Raw genomic sequence first — 9,861 nt, 5'->3', positions numbered from 1 at the left:
ATATATATATATATATATATATATATATATATATATATATATATATATATATATATATATATATATTCATAACGTGTTATATGTTGTTATCCAGACAAAAGATCGTGAAGTCGATTTTGACGTAGAAATAGCGATAAAAGTTTGTCGCCAAGCATCGCCCGAGGATGCGCTATTGCTCGCGCAGAAACACGGCAAGCACGAGTGGTATCTTCGAATTCAGATCGAAGACAAACGGGAATATAGAAAGGCGCTCGAGTATATGGCAACATTAGAATTTGAAGAGGTATCGTGATATTTTATGTGACGTTTGCCTGTATACACATCACTTACTCTCTCTCTCTATCTTTTCTTTCTAAAAAATGGATATACATTTACTTTACGTAGCGCTTTAATAATTTTCCAGGCAGAAGCCAACATGAAAAAGTATGGAAATATCTTAATTGAAAATGTGCCAAATGAATCTACTCGATTTTTGAAAGCTTTATGCACGAATTATAAACCTTCTAACAAACCACTCGTAGATCAGGTACGTAACGACGACACAATATATCGTTTGTATACTTTTACATTTGTATACTTTTGTCAAATTTATTAAGTTACCGTGTACGAAGAAAAAATAAAATTGATATATTTTTCCTCGTAGGAAGCTCTGGATGGTTATGTAGAACAGCACGTCGATAGAGCCAATCCTGAAGATTTTATTCATCTCTTTCTAAATAATTCCGAACGACTCGTAGAATTTTTGGAACATCTAGTTAAATCTGATACAAGGTTAGTGCATTTTGTAAGAAAAATGCTAAAATTTATCCTTTCATCATGAAATTAATTCATCTATTTCTTTTTTGCATTTTTTCTAGATGGAGTACACTTGTCTACAATACATTAGTAGAGCATTATTTACACGTCTGGTCGGCTTTAGATAATGATGTAGTTAAAATACAATATGAACAAAAAATCGTACGACTTCTGCAGAATACGGAGGCCCGTTACGATAAGCATCAAATACTAATACTTTGTCATCAGCATAATTTCAGGAAAGGATTGCTATTTCTTTACGAGGAGAGCAAATTGTAAGTCACCGTTATATCTTGAAACCTTGTATCAAACGTAACTCTCAACATACCTGTCCCGCTTTTTTCTGTCAGATATCAAGAGATATTGAGATTTCACTTACGGGAAGGAGATAGCGAACAAGTTCTAGCCACGTGTAAAAGCTTCGGTCATCAAGATCCTAACTTGTGGGTACAGGCATTGTGGAGCATTGCCAAGAACAAGGATGCGCCGACGAAGCTTCTCGCGGATATATTAGCTTATATCGGTAAATATTCGCTGAATATTAATAACGTTCGAGAAAATGCATCGGCGTTATCGTTGCAGCTCAAGAAAGACTGTTATCTCCTTTGATGGTCATTGATGCAATCTCTACTTCATTGACCTGTACACTGGGAGATGTTAGAACATATTTGTATAGTGTATTACGAGCGGAACACGAACAAACTCAGGCTGACGTGGAATTAACAGAAAAGTACAGAGCCGATACTTGCAAGTTACGTGAACGCATAGAAGCGATAAAGAATAATACGATAATCTTCCAAGGTTCGCGATGCAGCGCGTGCCATCATCAGTTAGAATTACCGTCTGTGCATTTCATGTGTCAACATTCATACCATCAGCAGTAAGTTTCTTATTCTTGTGCTTCATATTTTTAACACGTTATCGTTTTCATTATTAATATCTTATATATGTTAATGCATTCGTTAGCTCAATTTCTACCTAATGTGTTGTCTCTTTTCCTTGACAGTTGCTTTCAAAGCTTCTCGGAAAATGAGAACGAGTGTCCGGCATGTCTGCCGAATAACAATAAGTCACTGGATATTATAAGAGCGCAAGAGCAATCGAAAGACCTGCATGACTCTTTCCACAGTCTTCTCGATCAAGCGGAGGACCCGTTTTCCTTAGTAGCCGATTATTTTGGTAGAGGAGTTTTTAAGAAATTAATGGTGATCACCGATACGGACAAAACGTTACCTACTCCGACAAGATTGGAAGAACCTAAGTTGAACTACGGGCCAGGTGCTGAAGCAAGGCTCAGGTTGAGCGAAGGGAAGAGTTCTATATCAGGTACGATATATTAAGTTGATGCAAAAGGTCTGTCGTGTTTGTTAAACAAAACTGAAAACGAAATTGTTCAATTTCGAAGCATTAATAATTACGAATAAGATAAACATTAACTCGGTATTTTTTTTTTTAATATCTAACGAGGATTTTTTATTTCTTTTTTTCATATACCCAAATTTCCTACGGAAAATTAGTAGAAAAATGACAAATCTTTTGTACCAATCTAATACGATGTATCTTTGGAAATGATACATGTATTGACCGATCAACGCACGACTCTAATAGGCAAAATAGATCCACGACGTACTACATACGACGTCCACATGACGGAGGAGCGTTTACGAAGTTTTACGAAACCAGACGTATACTCCTCGTCGTTGGAAGCTAATATCTCGGGTACGGGCAGCGGTCGGTCGACACCGCGAGTCAACTCTGCGAAAGCCTCGCCGGTGCCGATCAGAGAAGCCCGTATTCTAAACAGCACTACGCCAAAGTCGTCACCGATCGAGAAGCACTTTATCCCACCGAAAAATTCCATCGTACCGTCGAATCCCTTCGAGATGGACGACTATGACGAATCTAAGAATCCCTTCGCTAAAGACGCCGACGACGATGATGCGAATAATCCGTTCAAGGACGATGTGGATAATGACAATGGCAAGGCCGGCAACGGTGATGACGAAGATCACTACAATAGAAATCTAAACCCGTTCAGTAGATAAACGATGATACATCCTGCAAGGACTCGACTCAAACTCAAACGTAAAACTTGCATATATCGATATTTACATACATCGATGAATGTTTCACGATGCATAAGAAGAAGAAAAAGAAGAAAATACCATAAAAGTACATGCTTGAAGAACAAGCATTATACAGTGAACCTAATATACTACGTGTAAGCTCTTGTATAGTACATATTTAAATTTTATATATCGCAACTCCTCTCTCCCCCCTTTCCCGATTTATATTAGTTAATATTATATTACTCATACACCTTTTCAAGAATTAATCGATAAAGTAATTGGCTAGATTAAAGGACTTTTGTTGTATTGGTTTATAGATATATGGCTTAATGTCCATCTGAAGTGGATTAACGACAAATATTTAATGCACTGTCATTTATTCGGTGAGATGCAGTGTCTAAAATCAGTGCCAGTTGCAAAAAAATGGTGAAATGAATCACACAAAGACTCAAAAACTTGCTAAATAAAACTTTAGCGATGTAGGAATTTATTAATACGCCTTTATTGTGATGGTTTGTAATGTGGAAGAAGAGAAGACCAATCCTAAATTGGCTATTGTGAAATTTGTTATTTCGTCGCGTTGTATTGTATCGCATTCCGCTTCAAAAGCACTTTCGCTCCGTCACAATCATAATATAATCTTTAGGAATAAAGTAAATCGAAGCAAAGTGGAACCAAGATTAATGTAATCATGCCTTTGTATGCTGTATCTATTTTGGGTGAATAGAGAACAGCATATGTAAAAGTATCGAGATATACAGACCATAAGATTGTACAATTATACTAGCAATAAGAGAATAAAATTATGAATCTATACTTAGCAATTCCTTAATTTTGTATTCAATTATAGTTAAATTGTTTGTTAAATAATATTTTTAAGAGTGATCCAATTTTTATTTTAGATTAGTAAATAGAAAAAAGAAAATTTACTTTTTTCTCTAGTCGTGCTTCTGAAAAATAAAATTTTTATCCGTCGTTGAAATTGTACTATTTGATAATAAAAATCCCTCTGATGTGTTGTTGAGTTATATAATTTAAAAATAAAAAGATATTTATCATTGGCTGCGTTCGGCAGAGAAAGCTGCTTTGCAACTGTTGTAAAATTCGTGAATCTGATTGGTCATATGCTTTTGTATTCAACTCAAATTAAGAGCATACTCCAATCAGATTGACGAATTTTACAACAGTTGCAAAGCAGCTTTCTCTGCTGAACGCAGCTATTGAGTTGCATTACACTATAGACAAAAATTAAAAGATTATATCTCTTAGGATCGATTGCACCAACCGGTTTCGATTCACCGCTAAGTTATTAAGCCGAGATTCTAACCAATGTGTTTTAAGTTCCCGCTAAATTATTAAACCAATATTCGAACCGAAATGTTTCGAGTACATAGGCCGCGATCCGTTACACGCTCCCAACGACCGCGAACGTCATTCTGGGTGCTTTCCAGTTGCATACACTCCGTTACACAAAACCAGTTTATTGGTTGCATATCATCTTATAAGATATTTTAGATAATATATAGTTAACTAATATTAGGCCTGTTCTTTGTAGCTGCACTACTGAACTAGTGCAATAAGTTAGAGTGAGAAAACGTATATTTGTTTCACTTCAATATATTGCACCAGTTCAGCAGTGCAACTACAAAGAACAGGCCTTTTGTGTACGTGTGTGTCAAGATGTGTTAAGCAATTGGAAAACACCCATGTTCTCTCATCCCGCACACTCAAGAGGTAGCGCGCGTTTCAAGTAGTATATATTTCAGTGCAATTCAAGTATAACGTGTTGAACAAGATGGATGCCCCCAGTTTTATTGAAGCACAATATTTATATAAAAATATATAATGTTGTGGATACTATAATTTAAATTGAAAAATAATATATATATTTATATATATAGCGCTGATATGCCCCCAGAGTGTTCAGCAGAACATCTAAACTGCTGCAATATATCATTAAACCGTTTACAAAGCACTGAGTTCTGTTGAACGCAGCCATTGTATGCACATGCAGTTATGTCATTTCATTTGCAATGGGTTTTAAGGTAAAATAAAAGAACGTCTCATTCACTGTTAAGTAGTACTACTTAAGGAAGCTAAGATATGTCCGACCCATTATTTAGTTGTACCACGACCTCAATTTTTTATTGAGACAGGTGGCGACTCCACTCGTAGCGGAGACTTTGGAACTAATTTCCAACAGAAATAACGGGTATGAGCACTACTAGACCTGTTGTTTTGCGACAAAATAAGAGGTGAGTAACGCTGGGAGAGCTAGGTAAGCTGACGTCATGGTTGAGTTCCGAAATTGAAATCAATAAGCGATGTGCAATGTTGTGTGTACATCACGGACGGTGGGAAATGGCGATTATGTCAAAACAGCGTGTTAGATCTCATTGTGTTTGATTCCACGGGATTGACGAAGTGAATATTCGTTAGTAAAATGGCTCGCAACACCAAGAAGAAACTCGCGATATTTGCGGGTACATCCAAGTGTCTCATTTACGTAAGTTACCTCGACTCTTGCTAGTAGATTGTATTCACTTTTTTCTGATCTATCTTTTATGATCTAAAAAATTACTTAGAGTTTAGAAATTATTGATTTATTCTTTACTAACATGGGGTTCATGTAAATAATATTTGTTATAGTTTTACTTGATTATCTCTCTCTTGAAATATGTTGTTATTTTTACATAGATCCCATGAAATATTACAAATATTGTAAATTATTTTTTAGGCAGAAGCAAAGTACTGTGCCTCTGAAATACCTGGAGAAATAAAATATTATGAGTAAGTTTTACATGCTTTGGCATTCACATATCAACCAATTTTATTTGACTATGTTTATTTTAATAACATAATAATAATAAATTCTTTTTTTAAATCTGTGTATTATAATATTGTATGTTGTATACTGAAAAGAATTTTTATATTATTCATTTAACTTTTATATTATTAATTTAATACTTGCAGATGTTCAAGGACAGAATATTGTTGTGCACTTGGTTGTTGTATATCACCAGGACTCCATTTCCATCATTTATGGTACTACTGGTAAGCACAATTATTATATAATAATTCTATTTATATTAAAATGTCCTATATATCAATTTAAATAACTAATGAACTAATATTTTCTTTAGCTGTTTCAATACTTAGCATCATATCTTACAAGTTGCACAATTTATATAATTGTACATGCTTACCAATACTTGTTTATATTATATGTATGTATGTCTACACATATCAATAAGACATCTTTGTAATTTTCAGGATTCTAGTTATAATCATGTTCCTGGTGTGTTCTGGTGGTGGTTGGTGGTACCGGTACTGGCTGCAAGGCAGATACAGAGCAGCTGCTTCTGCTATTCCAACTCGATCTTCCAACACTAGATCCCAAAATTCTCTTCGTAACACACCTTGTCAGGCGCAACAAGCTCGTATTACATACAATTCTGCAAGAAATACCGTCCTGTTACATCGCATGTGGAAAGGCATGTGTTCTTTTCTTATTGAGATATTGTTTCCTCAATGTCACAAATTTTTACAAGAAGCTTGGCCATTCTAATTTTAAAACGTGAGAATTCCCAGCTGTAATAATTTATTTATATGCTTATATACTTGTATATATTATATATATCATATATATATATAATTTATATATTATGTATTTATATATATATATATATATATATATATATATATATATATATATATATATATATAATTTATATATTATGTATTTATATATTTTTTTCGCAATATAGGTCCTCAAAGAAGTACAGCAGCGCCGGCGTATAACGGTAATGCGACCACATCGACGCACTATCAAAATATGAATGTTGTATTGAACGACGCCAACTGTCCTTACTACCAATTATATGGTCCTCCACCTAGCTACGAGACGGTGATAGCTCAGACACGCGGCAAGATTTCCAATCCGGCGTCGCCGGAGTCTTCGACCGCGCGGATGGGTTTGCAGACAGCGAATGTGATACCGAATCCAAGTGTACCGCAGTGCTTTTTCTACACTTGTAATTCTCCGCCGAGATTGGTGGACGGCAACACGAGTCAATGTCAAAGTGATAACGCGAACTCACGGCAACTCGACAATCACGAGAACGTGCCGTTCGCGCATTTCTCGCAATACTGCGTCGTGAACGGCGCGATCAGTCAGAACGTGTGTGTGCCTCTGGAATATCCAGACACATCGGCTGCTTCTGGCGGCGGCAACTTATCGTTCGGCCACAACTATCAGACCAGCCCGAATCGGCTGCCAGGATATCCGGCGGACAGATTGTCTGACACTTCGGAGGCGGAGAACACAGCGGCGACGACGGCGGCTCATGGTTACGCAGTGCAGGACATGGAGGGGTACGACGCGATGCTCAATACCGACGCGGCAACCAGCAGCTACGAAGAGCAACGCGTTCCGTGGCGCCCAGCGGACGATCAAGCGATGCCGAAAATTCACACTAAGGTCACCATGCAAGATGAGGAGAGTCGTTGCGACCAGGTGTGTCGGCAGAAGCGTGTGATCGCCGCGGAGGCGCACAGCCTGTCGCCCAAGTCGGAGGCGAGCGGCGGTGACGAGGACGAATCGAGGCGCCCGTCACTCGTGATGCCCGCTCTCAGCCGAGAGAGGAACTTCGCCAGAGAACGCTCGAATTATGGCGGCTCACTGCGATTACCGCGCAAACATATCGGCGGTGTCGTTTATCAAGGCAACGGCAGTTTCCAGAGAGCACTTCCCAAGGACTCGTCGAGCCCCGCAGCGGTCGCTCTCGATTCCATGGCGGCTTTCGACGAGAGCGCGGCCCACGACGTCGCGGAACGATCGATGCACGCCGACGCGAGCTCTTCTCAATCAAATCCATCCAATAATGTGATACTAGAAACGTTTATTTTTGAAAACGCGCCGTCCCCGCGCGTCAACATCGAGGGGGCGCGTGATCCTCGTGCAATGAACCGCAGTACAAACTTTGATCTTGAAAGTAAACACAAATTAGACAGATCGAAGTCGCTAGACTGAACGCTACGTCGCAAACTCTTGTCGCCGTAATCAACGTGATGCTTATTATTCTTGTATGTCTTTGTTTATTCGCGCGGAACTCGTACAAAATTCATCGCTCGTCACCGGGTCGGAAAATGTCCTCCGACGGCTATCGCGATCCTCCAGATATCACGATTGAAAGATACGACAATTCTTTTCGAATTAACGCGATACCTTTTCAATTTTCTTTAACGCTATTCGCTCAGGCGGCAATTAGTTTCCGGATTAATCGACTCGGTGACCTGCTCGCGATACTCCGTCATTATGTCGACTTAATTATCGTATCTGACAATTGGATCTCGTGTTACGAATATATAAGAATGTGTCCTTCAATATTATCAAAGCGCGAAGAATTAGCAAACCTAAATGCTAGACGTTAGATTTAAAGAACGCACTTCCGCAGTATTTTTTGCAAGTAATACCGCAACTCCAAAGCTATTTTGATGACCTATTAATACTTAATATTGTCTAGATGTAATAGAAAGAGAAACAGAAAAAGAGAGAGAAAGAGAGAGAAAGAGATGATATAATTCTATTTACATACGCTGGTGAAGCATTTTATTTTCGATATCTCTGCGACTGCATACTGCCATACACAGAAAGATCTTTTTGAATGTTGTATCTCGCGGATCACTGATCTCTGAGTTTTATCTTTGCACTATACCTAAGTAACGTAATTTAAGATCTCAGAACGGTGAAACAAGAAAAAGCGAGACGAAAAGAGGAAAAGAAGTATCTCAGATAAAAGCGCGTCTTTCCAGCGGCCCAAACTTCAACCCACTTACGCACAAAAGGAACAAAGAATATCATTGTGTTTCATTACACTCTACTTCTCTCATGTGAATCAATAATTATCGCACGTTTTCTAATCCTCGAATGAAAGCGCACTGAATGAACTAAGTTTCTACGAAGGATAAGGTCTCCAATGGTATTAAGAAAAAGAGATAAAAAGAAGGGAGATGGAAAGAAGAAGAGAGAGAGAGAGGGAGGAGATTCATTTTAAATATTATTAATATAAATTTCGACGTATTTTCTAATGATAATACCAATATCGAACTCGACGACGTCGAGATGGTCTCACCTTCGAGCAGTATTTCCGTCAAAGTCCTCTAGATATATTTAAGCCTCTATTATATATGTGCACATAAATATTATCTCGATACTAAAGAGCGCGCAAGTTTCATTAATTACTACACGCGCAACACAAACACACACACACACACATATATACTTACATACTTGATGTTAAAACATAATTACGCAAAGAAAGGAACTCTAGTTTATTTACTAACCAAATAAGCACGAGAGAGTATACTGTTTGTAATAAAAACAAAAAAAAAAAAATAAAACGTAGCCTCAGCTACTATTTCGCGACAGCCACTGGCATCCTGTTGCGTAAAGAAGAAAAAATATAAAGAAGAAACACACACGAAAGTACGTTCGTACGAACGTACATTGTAGGAGCGAGAACGCGAGGGAACGCGTATGTACGTAGACAGGAAAACAGAAGAGCAACTTAATACTTAATCCGATTTAATTCGTAAAAAGCACAACACGTTAATTTCCTCGTGTAACCACGCGGGTGACATTTTCGAGGTATATATCTTCACTTTTCCATTTTTCTCTGTATATATATATATATATACATACACACACTCATACATACGCAGAAAAATTCATACTCATACATCGTGCAAGGCGAAAGACTGTCCTCTCGTGCTGTGACATGAATATTTGATTTATTACACTTTTATCGATGTACGTTGCAAGAGGGAGCGACGCCGTGGGAACATAAACTTGCAGTCGTCCAACCCTACTCAGTCAGAGGCGAATTGCATTAAGCGACCGGTTCATATATATATATATATATATATATATATATATATATATATATATATATATATATATATATATATATATATATATATATATATATATATATTT

The 9,861-nt window shown here is 37.5% G+C and overlaps 2 protein-coding genes and 1 long non-coding RNA gene across 7 annotated transcripts in view; 2 read left to right on the top strand and 1 right to left on the bottom strand.

Moving 5' to 3' along the window:
* The window catches only part of LOC116851887 (vacuolar protein sorting-associated protein 11 homolog), a 6,287-nt gene extending 2,609 nt beyond the window's left edge, over window positions 1-3,678 (top strand). Inside the window, exons 9-17 of one of the 4 annotated variants that reach the window (XR_004379673.1) lie at window positions 95-283; window positions 404-526; window positions 644-771; window positions 858-1,070; window positions 1,146-1,318; window positions 1,378-1,675; window positions 1,802-2,121; window positions 2,404-3,016; window positions 3,182-3,678. Coding sequence is in view for 3 of the 4 variants with exons in the window: in XM_032831815.1 (XP_032687706.1) it covers window positions 95-283; window positions 404-526; window positions 644-771; window positions 858-1,070; window positions 1,146-1,318; window positions 1,378-1,675; window positions 1,802-2,121; window positions 2,404-2,840 (1,881 nt within the window). In the remaining variant the exon portion in view is untranslated. Of the gene's footprint in view, window positions 1-94; window positions 284-403; window positions 527-643; window positions 772-857; window positions 1,071-1,145; window positions 1,319-1,377; window positions 1,676-1,801; window positions 2,122-2,312 lie in introns of all 4 variants that reach the window. The other 3 variants (XM_032831815.1, XM_032831999.1, XM_032831920.1) reach the window with 3 other exon arrangements.
* Window positions 3,679-5,114: 1,436 nt separating this feature from the next.
* Window positions 5,115-9,513, top strand: LOC116840337. The gene is made up of 5 exons (XM_032806936.1): window positions 5,115-5,370; window positions 5,602-5,654; window positions 5,838-5,918; window positions 6,138-6,358; window positions 6,632-9,513. The coding sequence occupies exons 1-5, from the start codon at window positions 5,308-5,310 to the stop codon at window positions 7,894-7,896; spliced, it is 1,683 nt and encodes a 560-aa protein (XP_032662827.1). The 5' UTR covers window positions 5,115-5,307; the 3' UTR covers window positions 7,897-9,513.
* The window catches only part of LOC116840359, a 12,681-nt gene continuing 8,577 nt past the window's right edge, over window positions 5,758-9,861 (bottom strand). Inside the window, exons 1-3 of one of the 2 annotated variants that reach the window (XR_004377338.1) lie at window positions 6,736-6,884; window positions 6,071-6,319; window positions 5,758-5,915 (exon numbers count right to left, since the gene is read on the bottom strand). This is a non-coding gene — a long non-coding RNA (uncharacterized LOC116840359). Of the gene's footprint in view, window positions 5,916-6,070; window positions 6,320-6,735; window positions 6,885-9,861 lie in introns of those variants that run through there. The other variant, XR_004377339.1, reaches the window with a different exon arrangement.

This window comes from Odontomachus brunneus, unplaced genomic scaffold (genome assembly GCF_010583005.1).
Source record: "Odontomachus brunneus isolate Ranch 3 - 2012 unplaced genomic scaffold, Obru_v1 Obru_scaffold_001, whole genome shotgun sequence".
Lineage (NCBI taxonomy): Eukaryota > Metazoa > Arthropoda > Insecta > Hymenoptera > Formicidae > Odontomachus > Odontomachus brunneus.
Note: the sequence above shows the minus strand (reverse complement) of the source record. Positions and strands in the feature narration are given on the sequence as shown.